This window comes from Malaclemys terrapin, chromosome 4 (assembly GCF_027887155.1).
Source record: "Malaclemys terrapin pileata isolate rMalTer1 chromosome 4, rMalTer1.hap1, whole genome shotgun sequence".
Lineage (NCBI taxonomy): Eukaryota > Metazoa > Chordata > Testudines > Emydidae > Malaclemys > Malaclemys terrapin.
Genome location: NC_071508.1, coordinates 130,100,770 through 130,118,044, shown reverse-complemented (window position 1 = coordinate 130,118,044; position 17,275 = coordinate 130,100,770). Strand labels below are relative to the sequence as shown.

Below are 17,275 nucleotides of genomic sequence, written 5' to 3'. Positions count from 1 at the left end.
AAAATTAGACCAAAATATTACAGCCGACAGGAGACTATTATGTGTCACAGGAAGAGTTGAGTTAATGGGGATTGATCCTGTGCTCTTTGAAGTCAATAGCAAAACAGTGCAGAATCAGACCTGTGCTGGATTAGGCGCAAAACCAGGGGGATCAGCTACTCTCCATGGCATGCCCTCATCTGAACAGCATAGATAATTAATGAGTTAGAGAAGCATTAGGTCATGTTCTATGCCTGCAACTTTCTTAAGGGTGTAGACAGGGAGCCTCATATGGGTATGTCTACAAAGTAAAGAAAAACCCATGGTTGGCCCATGTCAGCTGACTCAGCCTTGGACTGTTGGGCTGTTTCATTGCTGTGTAGATTTCTGGGCTCTGGATGGAGCCCGGGCTCTAGGACCCCGCAGTGGGGAGGGTCCCAGACCTTGGGCTCCAGCCTGTACCTGGAAGTCTACACAGCAATGGAACAGCCCCGCAGTCCAAGCCCAAGTCGGCTGGCACTTTTCTTTGCTATAATAGTGTTTGTTCTCTCTCTCTCTCTCTCTCTCTCCTATTGTTTTTTCTGGAGGAAGGTGAGTAGGGTGTAATACAGCTTCAGACTTTTCTTTGTCATGTTGAATCTGGCTAGCAGTGAAAGTCTATTTAGTGGTTGCAGAAGTAGACATCTATATAGAGGCTTAATATGAATTGGTGCATGTGATAGGAACAGAGAAGATAGAGAGATCTGTGAACTCCAACCAAGCCATTTAATCACCTAGAAATTTGTAACAATGACATCAGGAGATGTAATCAGTTCAGCTGGTGATTTCATGAACTGACCTCTAATTCTGTACAAGGGCTCATTGTATACGCTTTCTCACCAATTTGGTCGTCCACTTGGGAGACAGCATTACCGCAGAGCCCTCCTCTAGGGTGAAGTTCACCTCTGTGTAGTGGGCCAACAGAAGGTCTGTACAGCACCTTAGTCCTCTTTAGGCTCTCAAAATAAGGCTTATGGGCCTGAATTTGACCCCACACCCACCCCCTTTCAAAGTGGGAATTTCCCCCATAGGGAAGTCCTCCTTTTTCCACAGCTTTACTAGGGGCAAAAATTTTCCTCACAGATCTGCCTGACAGATCTTAACACCTAGAGTCCATTCTCCCTACCCTACAACCCCACAAGAATTCTGGGCACATAGGGAAAGCACAGTCCCAGAATTATGATCCGCTGATGCAGTCTCTAAATGGGGAATTTTGCCATATAATTGGAAGGAAAATCTTTACAGCACGAAGCAGTGGAAATAGGTCTGAAATGCCACTCTATTTCATTGTAAATCAGAGATAGGCCTGACCATCCTCTCACCCAACTCTGGGGCAGTTTGAATCCATAGTTCAATCCTCATTTCAAGGCTTTTCCCTATCTCTATAATTGGTCAAACCAAAATCATGCTTCTAGGCCCACTGTACTTTTGGGAAGCTGAATTCAGATTCAAACTTCTCAACCTAGGCCCAGTTGTTCATTATATCCAAGTTCACTATTAGCAGGGTCCATTGCCTAGGACATCATAGTGAAGAAGGCCTTAGGTCTGTTCCCATGAGATGTCCAATGCAGAGATTTGAGAGGCATTTAGATAAATTTTTCAAACCTGAACATTAAGTTGCCAATGGCCCCTACCTGCATACAGCAGGGCATACCAATGGGCTGTTATGCACATGTGTAACAGGGCACCACCATCCCTTAGGATATGGAAAAATGAGGCACAGTCACTATTGTTACACTAATGGCTGATGTCTCTGACAGAGCCGATTCTAGGCAACTTGTCTCCTAGAACACTACGGTTACTAGCAGGATAGCCTGGAGAAGCTGACAAACTTTCTTGAGCGTGTAACTCCTGAATAAATAGGAAGTTTCTGTTTCCTATGTCCCACCCCAGTCCCATTATGTTAATAAAAATAAATATCTATCCATCCTTTTGAGGGCAAAATTTTGTTCCCTACACCAAGCCCAAGTCAATGTGTTGGGTGTGCTAGGGCATGGATTCCTGTGGTCTACCAGAAGGAATTATCCTAAGCCATACAGTGATGACTTTATGTGGCTGTTCTTGCAATCTCAGAACTCCAGTAGCATCACCCCTTAACTTGAAGGCGTGGTTAGTGAATCCATGCATTTGATGATCTGCAGATCACGCCTCTCCCCCAGCTCTACCACCACAATTCCTGAGCATGGTGCACAGGTTACCCTCTGTGCAGGTTCCCACATCCTGGTGCTCCATGCATACTTATGTCCAGGAATGGCACTGGCTCTTGTGCATTCAGGGCTTCTGGCACAATTTGCCTCTAACTATAGTAAGCAAATATGTCAAAGTGGTTTTCTCAGGAAGTGGATGGTAAATATATTGCTAAAGCCTTGGGCTTTAAACTCCTAACCATTGATAGGCAGCAGAAGTGAAAAGTAAATATACTTTAATATTAATGGGAGCCCAAGTTTATGCTGAAGTGCAAAAATACAAGTAAAAAGAAATATGTAAACACTTCTAATTATATTATATCATCTTTGTTTTAGGATACAAAACAATTATCTAGCCTTACAAAGAATTAATCAGGACTTGGAAGATAAACTTTACAGGATGGTAAGTTTTTTTTTTTTAATTTTAAATATATATTTTATGATTCTTAAGCTACAGGACAAATGGCTGCATAATTGGTATGATTAAGCTTGTGCTGTACACAGGGGGATACTAAACCAGGGAGCATGACTTTATCAATGTAATGAGCCAGCCCCGTATCTGGCATATATCTGCATAATTCTATTAACTTCAACAAAGATATGTCAATTTATATCAGTTGATGATCTGGCTGGACAATCTTGGCTTTAAAAGAATTCTGGTTAATTTGGCTAATAACGTCTTTTTCCTTGGGTTTGTAATATTTAGGTTTTAATTAAGAAAAGATTCAAATGAGGCAATCCAAATTACCAAACTGAAAAATGTTTCATTGATCTTTGGTACATTCATTCAGCTTTATTAAGTGACTTAATTGAGCTTGGAGAGTCTTTTCATATCCTGTCATAACTATCAGTCAGTCTCAGTATATTCATTTCTGTGTCAATGTTGATCCTACTGCCATAGGCCAGTTAGTAACTAAGAGGGGGAGAAATTATTGCACCAGGTATGGGCCTCTGGGTTTATGAACATTATGAATGAACCACATGAACATACAGTCACACTCTGCTTGGAGCTGTAAAAATACCCTGTAATTTTATTAGTGGTGATGCTTATTTGTCAATGCACTTTTAACATAATATTCATTTTTAGGAAGATTTTAAAGAGAAATTTGGGTGTGATGTTGAGGAGGGATATGCATGGAACAACAATTGTAAACATTGTGTTGTGAGGAATTCTGTTGCAGTGCCTGAATCTCAAAAGGTCTTCAGGTCTTTACCCTTCCTTTGCATCCTCCCTTTGACCCTGTAACCATCCATTCCCAACTCACCTTCCTTTCTGGTCCTTTAACAATCCCTCATGCATGCACCATACATACATACTGCTGATACAGCCCTTTAAGGATGCTAGTGCAGAGCCTGGGGCATATTGCACAGAATAGCATATAACATTTGCCTGGAGGGGCAGACTGGAGCTATGCAAGACAAACTGGGCTTGGCAATGTGCCTGATGAAGATGGGGGAATTTCAGATTTAGAAAAAGAGGAGGATAGGAAATGGATTGTTAGACATTGGAGGGTGGAATAGGGACGGAATCCAGGAACGCACAATTTAGAGTCCCCCAGGCCCTAAACAGGAAATTGGAAACCGAACCTTAAATCTGAATATTTCTCCTCCAGGCTCCAAATATCCATGGACCCATTCGTATCCCAGGAATTTTGTGCAAATAAAGGATGCAAGATGTGGTCCATAGTTAATAAAACATCAGTACATTAGTAACTGGCAAAGAATTGATAAAGTGAGGGGCAATGACGGAGACAGTGAGCAGATTTGTTTAAGTTATATCTATTTGATTATATCCCTGTCCCCAACCCTTCATATGCTCATTTCTTCTTTTATTGTAAGATCCTTGGGCCAGGGATTGTATCTCCATCTATGTTCGGACAGCACCTAGCATGTTGTCGTTGCAACCACAATGCAACTAAATAATAACACTTTGAAATTCCAATTGGCAAACAAAAAGAAAGAGGTAACGCCAGGCACTATAGAAAGCAACAGTTTTCTAGGTCATACCAAATACTTTGGAATAAACAAGAGCTCTCAGACCCACAACAGAGCCTGTGCTTTAAAGCATGAGAAGAGAATCTCGCATGAGTGGAACAGGACATGGTCCCAGTGGAGAACCTCACCTTTCTTTATTCCTATCAGCACGAGAGGAAGTGAAGACTGATTCACAGGAACTGAAGAGGATCTCCAAGGCTTTATGGAACACTTAATCTCAGAGTTGCTTTGTCTTCTGGAACATTGAGACAGGGGAACCTGTTGGCAAAAAACAAATAAGATCAAATGGAAACTAATAAAAACAAGAAGGAGGAGTGTAGCAGATTGTGTGCCATTCTTGATTCAAATGGCCCAAACCATTTGATTTTCAGGGCACATTGCAAAGCCCAACCTTTTGGGAAGAGTGGGGTGAATTAAAAGCCGATCTGGCTATTATGGTGGGCTAGGATCACAGAGGCCGAAGAAGTGGGCTGTAGCCCACGAAAGCTTATGCTCAAATAAATGTGTTAGTCTTTAAGGTGCCACAAATACTCCTGTTCTTTTTGCAGATACAGACTAACATGGCTCCTACTCTGAAAAGAGGTCTCTCTCTCTCTCCCCACTTTCTGTGTTAGGGAAGCAGCGGGATTAATTTTTGTTGTCTAGGTCAGTTTGTGTTTCACTGTATTTCAAAAGCATTTAAAGCCTCTGGATGGTGCTGTTTTATATTTTATAGAAATCCCAATAAATTTAAAAAATAAGCAAAAAAACCCCAAACTCATGCCATCCCGGCTTTACCTTTGCTTGTATATTTTGGTTTGTATTTGGATACTGAACAGTTAACATATCCAAATGGAACGAACAGGGAAGAGGTTGGGGAGCAGAAGCAATACTTTTACAGTCCTAGTCCTACAACAGCATGTGCACAGGTGGAGTCCCATTGAAGTTAAAGGAACTCTGCTCAGACAAAGGGCTCCGAATGCTTCTGTGCTGGTGCAGGATTGGGGCCTAAGTTTGCTATGTTTTTGCCTCTACCCTCCCCGCCAAAATAGAATTGAAAAGAAAAATATTAGGTGGACAAGGCAAAAAAACAAATCTAGTAACTGCCCTGTTTCGGAGGAATCTGGAATTTTAAATCCACTTGTGCCTACTGTTGAAAGTGACATAAAAATTAGTTCCATTAAATAGAAAAAAACTGAGATTTTTCTTTGTGTATCAGTTGTTTTTCTCCTAACCTGTACCTGCTTTTAAATACTGACCTATAAAACATTTTTTTTAAACTTTTTAAAATAACCTTGTGACTCTAACCAAGTACTGTTGCCCAACTGAGGGTAACAGTCACCCTGATGGGATGAGCCACCTGCCCTGCTTGGCAAAAGTGGGGAGGGAGGACAGAGAGACTTCCTTGCTTAGGAGAAAATGTTCAATCGAGAAAAATGAAGACGTCCTGGGCCGCTTGTGATTTGCAGTTAGAGGAAGCAACAGTAGAAACAAAGAAAGTAAACACTGCACAAGTACAACAGGCCTTTTTTAGTCAACCCTCAGAAGGGGTAAAACACACCCTGCTCCCTTCTGGAGCCTTGTTTTCCTGTTACTGTGACCTACCCTTACCTGTTGCTGCCCCAGCCTGATTCAATCGCTATTACAGAGAACAGAATAAGGAGCCTCCCTCTGACCCATTGTTATGATGCTCCATTCCCTGGCCAGCAAGGTGCACTCACACATCAGGGACTTGACACCTTCAGGGCAGACTGGCCCAGGATCCTGAACACACCTTGGCTTTTCTTTTAGAAGGTCTCTACTTTTGGGCTACAGATAATTTTCAGTTGTGCCCTGACAGATAAAAATACAGGCTATTGATGGTACAGGGGAAGAGACCAATAGGGAAATCTGCATTGGGTGCAAATCTGGATTGAGGCTGCTGGTGAGATATGCACTAGCGAAGAAACATGTCCACTATGACTTGTGCTTGTAGCATTCTGGGCTGTGATCCAGCCAGTCTGTTCCTGACACCCTTCTCTAGGAGACCGGGGTCATCACCATGGTGATATGTCCATCTACTCACTATAACCATGGCACTGACATTATCTCACACTGAGGCACAGCGTAATCTGATTTCACAATCACCACAGCCATATACTCTCTTCTGTCTCCACACTTAGGTGTGGGGGGCCTCACCTGGCCAGAAGTCAAATGTCATAGAACCATAGGGTTAGAAGGGACCGTAAGTGTAATCTAATCTAACCCCCTGCCAAGATGCAGGATGTGTGATGCCTCTTATCAACTGTCACAACATAGTTCCCCAACTGAATGATACTTCCCGCACTGGCCTTATACAAACAAGCCATGCTGCTGTAATTAAAAGAGGCATAATCACAATTTGCTTGGCAGGATTCATCAAGAGAAATGATCAGGTATAATCCAACCATAACATTGTACTAGGGAGCAAACAATAATCAATACTCTTAGAAAAATAAAATCACAATGCAAAAGATAAAAAACAAATCTTATAACCTCCCTCCACCCTAAAATGGCTGTCTCCATCATATAAAGGCCAGAGAAAGGATGGCTTCTGCTTATACAGAGTCAGATGCTATGGTGGTAATTCAATTGCTAGATAATCCACCTCCATGGTAAATGCATTCTTTGTTTACTCTTCGGCCCCTTTTATTCTCCACTGTGTCATTGAGAGAGGTGGCTGTTTATTCTAGCCATAGTCTCACTGCGGGGGTGATGGAAAACCACCAGTATCCCTTCTTTAATAAACAGAAATGCAACTTTTTGTCTTTCTGAATATGTTTTACGCTATTAAGTCATTGTAGTATCCATATTTTTGTTATGATTATTTTCAGTCCATGTTGTTTTTAGTACCTCAATGAGTTTACTTACAGGTTATATAGCAAGGGTCGGCAACCTTTCAGAAGTGGTGTGCCGAGTCTTCGTTTATTCACTCTAATTTAAGGTTTCGCGTGCCGGTAATACATTTTAACGTTTTTAGAAGGTCTCTTTCTATAAGTCTATAATATATAACTAAACTATTGTTGTATGTAAAGTAAATAAGGTTTTTAAAATGTTTAAGAAGCTTCATTTAAAATTAAATTAAAATGCAGAGCCCCCCGGACCGGTGGCCAGGACCCGGGCAGTGTGAGTGCCACTGAAAATCAGCTCGTGTGCCACCTTTGGCAGGCGTGCCATAGGTTGCCTACCCTTGTTATATAGGATGCTATAGGCATGTTAAAGGACTGTATGAAAATTAATGTGGCATCTAAAAGAACCTTACATTTGCTTTTATTGTCTACCTACTGTACCGATACGCAAAAATAACTGCATTATCATTACTCTATAATATCCTAACTCAAAAAAACAGTAGGGGACGCAAATATGCTTGTTCACCCAGAATGCCAAAATGCCTAATTACAGTTTTGGTTTCACAGAATTGTTTCAGTTGGGGTGGGGGGAAACTAAAGAAGTTAAAAAAAATAAAAAAGTTGACATTTTTTAAATAAAGCATTTAAATTTTCAGTTCAAAACAATTTGTTTCAAAATTTCCTTTTAGTTTTTAAAAACTAAATCAAAATGGTCAAAAATAAAGCATTCAACATATGATTTGACCTGAAATGATTTCCCCCCTCCCCAGTTTTTCAGAATTGTCAGAGAATCCCCAAAACAGCTCAACTTGTTAGAGGTCAGGGCAATGGAACTGAAGAGTCAGGGGAAGGGTTGGTGAATCTGGTTGGAAATCTCAGTTTTTGCATAAACGTCTAACAAACTGGTTGAACCAAGGCAATAAACCAATAAAAATATATTACCTCACCACCTTGTCTCTCTGGGTGAGCCAAGGCATTGACTTTAGAATAAAATCTGTGCCTGATTTTCCCATGACAGCTCTCAATCAGCCATTAGTATTTAAATAAAAAATGTGGAAGATGGATACAACGAGGAAATGTCAGGCTATTTCTGACTTATACCTAAGGACTCTGAAAACCCAGCATGTGATCTTGTTCCTGCATAAAGAATTTGATGACTTTGAAGGTGACTTTGAGCAGTTGGAGTGATTTAGAGCACCTCATTTTTTTCTTCACTAAGAAGCACTTGCGTTTTTTCTTTTTGCTGAATGCCCCATGAAAGTGAAATGGAGGTGACCTAAATATACTTTAAGGGATTTGCATCCCAAAGACAAGAAAATTTAGAGTCAGCTCTACCTGACAGGCTCATTTTCTCACATTCAGTGAGGACAGTTGTGAATTTTCAGAGACATTTAGAGGGATAGTCAGTCAAGGCAGAATCCAGAGAAAGTGTATTTCCTGGAGCCAAGAAAACTTCCTAAAAATCTTCTTTTGGGGAAGAAATTACTCTAAATGCCAAGTAATTTATAAAAATAACTATTGAAAAATCTAATTTCTTAGATGTTTTTAAGACCTTTCCTTTTTATCTTAGAACCACTTTTCTTTATTCCAAAACCCATATCTATCTATCGCTCACACACACCTTCTTCCCCCCATAAATTCACCCTGCATTCAATTTTTCTCTGTCCAAATCCATTTCAGTAACCTCACCAGCATGACAAAGTGTTCAACTGTTGCCAAAGATGAATACACCCAAGACCAAACTTTTAAAAGCCCAGGCCCAAAATTGCAAGTGCACTTTTGCACACACGAATTACCCAGGCCCAAGTTGCATGCACTTGCCAGCATTGTGGAGATGTAGATGCATATCCATGCACAAATCTGCGACTTGCGTACACATCAGCTGTTCGGTGCACATGACTTGAGCAGGCACAGACTCATATTTTCCATTCTATGTGTGTATGTACAGGAGTTAGTTTTCCACTTGTAATGGCATAGATGGATTGATCCCACATGTCCATTTCATATTGCAGCACTTGCTACTTCTGACTCAGTGGCTGAAAATAAAACAAAGGGAGGCTGTTTCTAAAGTCTCCTTCCTTTCTCCCAAAGTCAGAACTTTTCTTCCTCTCCCCATCCATAGTAGGAATCTTTCACTAATTCTGACAGCCAGAGGACGTACAGAACCTCTCTCATCCCTCTGTTTTGTACGGTGACAGAAGACCTCTCACTTCCAATTTCCTTTTTGTAACATTGATTACAGAGCAGGTCCTCCTTGCTTTCCAGCATGCTGCATGTCTCCTGGTTTCTATTTCCAGTTTGTGATTGCTTTATATTTACTAAGCATTTGCCTGGGTTTTGGACTCTCTCTGCTTTCAGGTAAAATGACCAGGCGGTTCTAATTTTCAGGAAATATTCTAGTAACCGTTGTTTTTAAGTATCCTGGGATATGTCCCTGTTTACTGAGTTTTTCAAGTCATCCGTTTCATCCTGGTACCTGAATTTCCACAGCCATGTCTGTCTATGTCAGAATACAGAATCTGTCTCCTGGTCAGAAAGGCAGAAGATAATTTCAGCTGGAATTTCCAAAAAAAGCATAAGAACACATAAGAAGCATTTGCCCAAATCCCATGAAATAGGGGTTAGGCATCTAACATGCTTAGGCTCCTTTAAAACATAGACCTTGGTCCATTATCACTATTTGTGAATCCATTATTAGTGAGGAGTCCAGGAAGACCTCTAGGATGCATTACATTTTGATAAAGGAAAGGGGGCAAATACTCTTTAGTGAAAGTGATATTATGTTTCCTCTTCCTGCTAGGATCACCTGTGTCTTAGGGTAGGTCTATACTTACCTCCGGGTCTGGTGGTAAGCAATCGATCTTCTGGGTTTGATTTATCGCATCTTGTCTAGACACGATAAATCGATCCCGGAAGTGCTCACTGTCGACGCCGGTACTCCTGCTCCACGAGAGGAGTATGCGGAGTCGACGGGGGAGCCTGCCTGCCGCGTCTGGACCCGCGGTAAGTTCGAACTAAGGTACTTCGACTTCAGCTACATTATTCACATAGCTGAAGTTGCGTATCTTAGTTCAAAATGGGGGGTTAGTGTGGACCAGGCCTTACCTACCTTTATCTTCATTCAGGTGCCGCTTTTCATTCATGGCCTGGGGCTACCTGTTGCTTACATTTAAAGCAGAAGTCGGCAATGTTCGGCACGCGGCTCACCAGGGTAAGCACCCTGGTGGACCAAGCCAGTTTTATTTACCTGCTGACACGACAGGTTTGGCCGATCGCGGCCCCCACTGGCTGCGGTTCGCCGTCCCAGGCCAATGGGGTGGCGAGAAGCGGCACGGGCGAGCGATGTGCTGGCCGCGGCTTCTCGCCGCCCCCATTGGCCCAAGACGGCGAACCGCGGCCAGTGGGGGCCGCAATCGGCCGAACCTGCCTCGTCAGCAGGTAAATAAAGCTGGCCCGGCCCGCCAGGGTGCTTACCCTGGCGAGCCGCGTACCGAACGTTGCCGACCCCTGCTCTAAGATATTGATAGATGACAGGCATAGTTGGAGATGAGACAGCTTTCCACTAGTTTTAGCCCTGTTTTTTTTAATACAGATGAAAAATAGAAAGGCAGTGTTTGTCATAGCCTAACAAAGAACATACCTGAATGGGATCCATTTACTCTTGTTCCCCATCTCTAGAAGTGGTTTCTATCAATTGTTTCCAAAAATCTATTTTTCAATGAAGGAAGAAACACCTCACAGAAACAGACAGCCCAGCAGCTACAGAGTTCAAAACAATGTAATTTTGACTGCACAGGAGGGAGTATGAAATTAGTCGAGATAGGAAGAAGATAATGACTTGGGGGGGCGCATATAAAAAGGGAGGGAGAAAGGTTAGCTTGAATATTGGATCTCTAATAATTGAATCCTGTACACTCAGAATCGTATATAGAATCATTATTGTTATGACATTTGTCAGTTTTATTATTACAGTGACTGTCTCCAGCAGCATCTTCTCTGTTCACTATAGACTTAGTTACTTGCCTCTTTTACAGGAAACAAATATTTCTTCTTTCTAGCTAGTGTCTTGTAACATTCTCGGAAGATGTTATTAAATTGACACAAGGGGATTATCATGAATCAGTACCATCTCTCGTCCCTCCAGCTAAAATGCATTTAGTACATTATTACCCAGCACTCCTCTACCCTAGGAATCCAGGCTGTTCATTTAAATTCACTGATATGCAGGGAGATTAAAATGAAATTAACAAAATTTGATTGTAATTAGAAGCAGTGGCAGCATAGAACAGGAGGTAGACCAGCTGGTTCAAGAAAAGACTCTTACTAATAGGATGAAAATTAGGGTGTGTCTTTCTTCAAGCAGAGAAACAATGGTGGGAAGGTGATGTCAGATGAAGACTATATATATGGTTTTATCTGGATGGTGTGGCTAAAGGCAAGGTTAGGCAATTTGACCTTTCTTTCTGTACTATAAGCACATGGCAATAGGTATATTTTGCACACACAAAAAAAGAAAAATCAAAATAAGACACATGCTTCTCCTTTTGGAGGAGGAGGAGGAGACAAAAAAGATGTTTGCAGTACTTTTGTCACTGGGTTGGTCTCAGGACATGTGTCAAGGTGGGTGAGGTAATATTTTTTACTGGACCAGCTTCTGTTGGTGAGAGAGGCCACCTTGTCTTTCACCAAACAGAAGTTGGCCCAATAAAGATAGGAGAGAGACATGACAGATGTGTAGTCAGGTTGCTTAATGCACTATTGGAAGGCGCCCAGACACTACAGTGATACATGTGGTATAAAAAATTATGTAGGATAGAAAATAGAACTAATTACATCCAGTTATAAACATAACTAAAGCTGGAAACAGCTAGTTCTGCAGAGAAATAGCCCTGTGAGAACAGGCCAAAACAGTTATAAACAGGAAAGGAACTTTTAACAGAATGCTACAGACTTAATCTAGGACTGGGAAAAAACAGAAGAGGGTAGAAAAAACACAATAAATAAACCTCCAGTGAACTTTCATTGGGTGCACACATTTGTTTCCTTATTTTGCACCATTTAATTGCTGCTTGTTCCACATCACCTTTCCACATATCTTTACTTAGGGCTAGACTGTGCCTTTAGCAACAGTCCTGAGCATGTGGTGGCATGTAAGCTGCTTCACCACAAGAATAGTTTTGGGAGGCTTTGTGCTTCAGAGATACCACTCAGAGGCTCAGATACTTCCCTCCCTTTCCCTTGTTGCAGAGGGGAGGTTAGTAATTTGTTGCTGACCTATAGCAGTAGCAAATTAGGACACCCTGTTACTTGCTCAGTTCTGCTGGCTAGCATATTGGGTCTGCCCCCTCTTATCCATCCCTGGCTGCCTGCCCACAGGAAGTAGAGAAAACAGGGTACAGGGCCTACTTTGTCTTACTCTGGATGGCTTGAGGTGACAAAACAAAGTATTTCGATTCAAGCAGTCCCTGACCTAACATGAAATGTTTCATGTCTATTTTCCTGATGAGCTCAGTGCAACATTAAGTTAGGATTATTTCTCTGTAACTGAACTAAACTACATGGACCAGATCCTACTCCTGAATGGCAAAGCTCCTATTGACTTCAATACAAGCAGGCTTGCACCTTACAGGAAAAATACTTAATACTAACACCACTACTTCTCTACAGAGCAAAGACAAACAAACAGTGACCCAATATTATTCAAGCTCCTTGCTTAATAAGCTGTATCTTAGCACTTCTCTAACAACATTTCTTTCTGTGATGTTATTAATTATACACAATTTTTTTAACCATGCACCATGCAAATTAACTTTTGAGTCTGTGACATTTGGTAGTCAAGGAAACAAACCTTTACGAGGCCTTTTCTAGTATGTTGTTAAATATGAAGTAAAGAGCAAGTAATTCTTCCACTAAAATATCAGAGCATGAGATCCAAAGCCTTAGATAAATCACTAAGACCCTTCCAAGTTACCTTTAAATAATGCTGTATTGTTTAGATATAGAGAACATAAATCAGATTGTGCCCAAGGTCATTTTTAAACAAATGGCATACTGGTTATTATTAATAAGATTAAATTCTATAATTTAACTCTGATGGACACAATTAGATTGTTGTATGCAGTGTTGTTGTAGCTGTGTCGGTCCCAGGATATTAGAGACAAGGTGGGTGAGGTAATCACTTTTATTGAACAAGTGTCTGTTGGTGAGAGAGGCAAGATTTTGAGCTTGCAGCTTGTCTCTCTCATGAACAGATGCTGGTCCAATAAGAGATTATCTCACTCACCCTGTCCCACAATTAGATTGGGTCAGTACTTCAGATTTGAGGCATTACTTCCTTCTTTGTTTCCACATCCCTATGTTGCAAAATAGTTTTAACGTATGTGTTAGGGATATAGAAAGTAAATTTGTAGCAAATCTACTCCATCCAGGTCCTCTTATTATTAATAAAGATTTTCAAGTATGGTACACCTGAACATCCCCATACTCCATGGGGTTTTGAATCTAGATCAGAATTCCAACTTTGTAGCTTGAAACTATCTCTAATGAACACAGATTTGGACAATTAGTTCGATAACTCCGAGCTGCAGTATAATATTAAGGAAAACAGATTTTAAAGCTACATGTATCAGATGAGCTGTGCAAATTGTATGGACAAGTACCTATTTGCACTTGCATTTACCTGATTTGCATGCTTAAATACAGATTTATTCCTATGCAATGGGCAGGGCCGGCTCTGGCTTTTTTGCCGCCCCAAGCCAAAAAAAAAAAAAAGAAAACCCTGTGGCGCCGCCGGAGCCAGGGTGCAAGGGGACTCCCTGCGCTGGTGCCCCGGCTAGCGGGGGGAAGGGGGAGAGGGAGGTAGAGAGCTGGGGGGGGAGAGAGAAGGGGCGGCCAGGGCTTCAGCAGAGCGCTGCCACGCAGCCCCAACCGCCACGCCGCCTGCCGGGAGGGCTCCGTGCCGCGGTCAGCTGGGAGGGAAGGATGCGGGCTGCCCTGCCGGGCTTGCTGCAGGGTGCTCCCCTTCTCTGTGCCGCCACCCCCTACAGGGTGGCCAGAGCGGAACAAAAAAAAAGTGGCCGTGCCGCCCTAGGATTGGGCCGAATGCCGCCTCGTACAATCTGCCATCCCAAGCACCAGCTTGCTCGGCTGGTGCCTGGAGCCGGACCTGGCAATGGGGAGTGCACTGCCCCTTTGTGAAAGGGTTTAGAAAAGTGGTCTTCAGAGAGCAATTCTGTGGAAATTGCTAGCATTCTCTTTTGAATAAGAAATTACCAGCGTTTACACGTGAGATCATCCTAGTAACATTTTCAAGCTACAGTATGGTTCCTAATACAATGGTTATTGAAAGCCCATGCACACAGCCATTTGTTTCTCTTTCTTAAGGACATAGACCAGGGGTGGGCAAACTACTGCCCGCGGGCCACATCCGGTCCATCAGACCTTCTAATCTGGCTCTCAAGCTCCAGCCAGGGAACGGGGTTGGGGGCTTGCCCCACTCCGCACATGCCGTGGCTCCGCATGGCTCCTGGAAGCAGTGGCATGTCCCCCCTCCAGCTCCTACGCGTAGGGGCAGCCAGGGGGCTCTGCACACTGCCCCGCCCCAAGCGCTGCCCCCGCAGTTCCCATTGACCTGGAACCACAGCCAATGGGAGCTGCAGGGGCAGCGCCTGCGGACGGGGCAGCATGCAGCGCCACCTGGCCATACCTTCACATAGGAGCCGGAGGGGGGACATGCTGCTGCTTTCGGGAGCTGCTTGAGGTATGCGCCACCTGGAGCCTGCACCCCTGGCCTCCTCCTGTGCCCCAACCTCCTGCCCCAGCCCTGATCCCCCTCCCACCCTCCAACTCCTTGGTTCTAGCCCGAAGCCCCCTCCCTCATACCCCAACACCCAGTCACAGCCCAGAGCCCCCTCCTGCACCCTGAACTCCTAATTTCTGGCCCCATCCCAGAGCCCGCACCCCCAGCTGGAGCCCTCACCCCCTCCACACCCCAACCCCCAACTTCATGAGCATTCTTGGTGCACTATACAATTTCCATACCTAGATGTGGCCTTCAGGCCAAAAAGTTTGCCCACCCCTGACCTAGACACTCTACAGCTCAAAACTACAATGGTTAAATACCTCTAACATATCTCCATTCTATCCCCACTCATCTCAACAATTCCTAGAATTACATTCCTTTCTGAATCACCTCTCAAGTAACTTGCCTAAGTATTTTGTGGTCATGAAGTATATTGATTTCACAAGCAGCTGTATAATGGCAGTCTCAAAATCTTTGCCTTCGTATTCGCAGCAATGCTGCGTTTCCTAAACTTCCTAATTATTGCAGGGCATATAAGTGAAAATTGTCTCTTTATTTTGATAAATAAATGAGTATATCCCAAAAGTTCAGTTGTTTTCAGACTGAAAACCCAAGTTCAAATAAATCTACGGTACTGATTCCAAATTCATCCTAAAAGAACTCACAATACACTTCTACCCCGATATAACGCTGTCCTCGGGAGCCAAAAAATCGTACTGCGTTATAGGTGAAACCATGTTATATCGAACTTGCTTTGATTCGCCGGAGTGCGCAGCCCCGCCCTCCTGGAGTGCTGGTTTACCGCGTTGTATCCGAATTTGTGTTATATCGGGTCGCGTTATATTGTGGTAGAGGTGTATAATGGAGGACTTAAAAATTAACTAACTTAAACCAGTTTACTGCGGGGGTTATATTTTTGACTCTGCCTTTGTAAACATACCACAGCACCATCTGGCATGATGGGGATCAGAAAAGACATGATTTAATTATAAGTTCTGTCTGACTAAATACAATTTAATTAAGGACGATGTGATTATTAAATCAAAAATACATTAGTGGGTATCAGTCAGTTTTGTAAGTTTCAAATTAATACATAGCTTCTTTATAGGTTTCAGAGTAGCAGCCGTGTCAGTCTGTATCCGCAAAAAGAACAGGAGTACTTGTGGCACCTTAGAGACTAACACATTTATTTGAGCATAAGCTTTCATGGGCTTCACGCTATAGCCCGTGAAAGCTTATGCTCAAATACATTTGTTAGTCTCTAAGGTGCCACAAGCTTCTTTATAGTTATCCAAGTACTGGCCAAAAAAAATATCAGTGAAAATCCCTAACAAATTTAGCTCAGGTCTCTCAATACAAGATGTAAACTGAAATTTATTTACGGAATGAATCTTATGCACTAGCAGGTTGTATAACTCTTACTCTAGTATTGTATTAGGTGATTTAACTAGCAGTTATTGTTTGTTTTGCCACAATAGTTAATGTTACATTTTGCAGAACTAACTGAACTTAATATGGCACAGTGCAACTGATACTTGTTCTGTCCTGATATTTAAACACCACTTTTTAATAAGTTTACATAATTTTCTATTTAATTATTCTAATGATTTTCTTTCAATTTCATAGAGCAAGTATACAGAAACATGAGTGCATGCAAAAATAAGAGACATCAAATGAAGTAAAAATATCATTCCTATACAAGATGTAAGGAAAGCAGATCAAATGCTATCAAAGATGTCCAAGTTATCAAATGAACTTACATTAAATTCCTTTAAATAAGGTGCAATCAATCCCCTAATCTGATCACTAATGAGCAGACAGAAGGATGATTTCAGTTTTATTAGATCTCCAAAAATAAAGAGATGGGGCTAAATGAACTCTGCTCTGGCAGTGCAAAATAGTCTAAAAACCAGTTTAGATAGTTACATTGAAATTCCCTTGGCACAGGAGTTCTCTGGGGGATGTAGAGCACTCTACCTTCCCCCATAGCCCCTGGCTCATGGCACAAGCATTCTGTGGTCTGGCTGAAGCTGCTGGGAATCCCCAGAGCCTGCAGCCTCCTAAGAAGCTCAGGCTCCTCTGAATTATGCTGGGGGCTCTCTGCTCCTGGCAACCCAGCGATTAAAAGAGGAAGATAATGTAAAATCAACTGTGTGTTCCTTCCTGCCTCCCATCAACACACCAGGATTCTATGCCAACCCCATTTCAGATAGACTCAATGATCAGGGCCAGGAATTCTTGAGACATATAAAAAAAAAAAAAAAGACAGTGCTCAAGGTTTTCTGGGTGACACATTGGGCCTATTTTTAAAGGTAATTAGAGGCAGAGATGATTTCATATTTTGTGGGAGGGAGGGGGAAGCAAAGGTCTACGTTTTCAAAAGTTGCCACTAATTTTGGTTGCTCCAGATTTGGGATGCTTCGGATAGC

At 42.4% G+C, this 17,275-nt stretch overlaps 1 protein-coding gene across 5 annotated transcripts in view; it reads left to right on the top strand.

Annotated features, from left to right (window-relative positions):
• Nucleotides 1-17,275, top strand: part of BEGAIN (brain enriched guanylate kinase associated) — a 240,403-nt gene that overhangs the window by 157,560 nt on the left and 65,568 nt on the right. For all 5 annotated transcript variants that reach the window (XM_054026958.1, XM_054026954.1, XM_054026959.1 and 2 more), the window contains one exon: nt 2,541-2,607. In XM_054026958.1, coding sequence (XP_053882933.1) covers nt 2,541-2,607 — 67 coding nt within the window. The remainder of the gene's footprint in view (nt 1-2,540; nt 2,608-17,275) is intronic.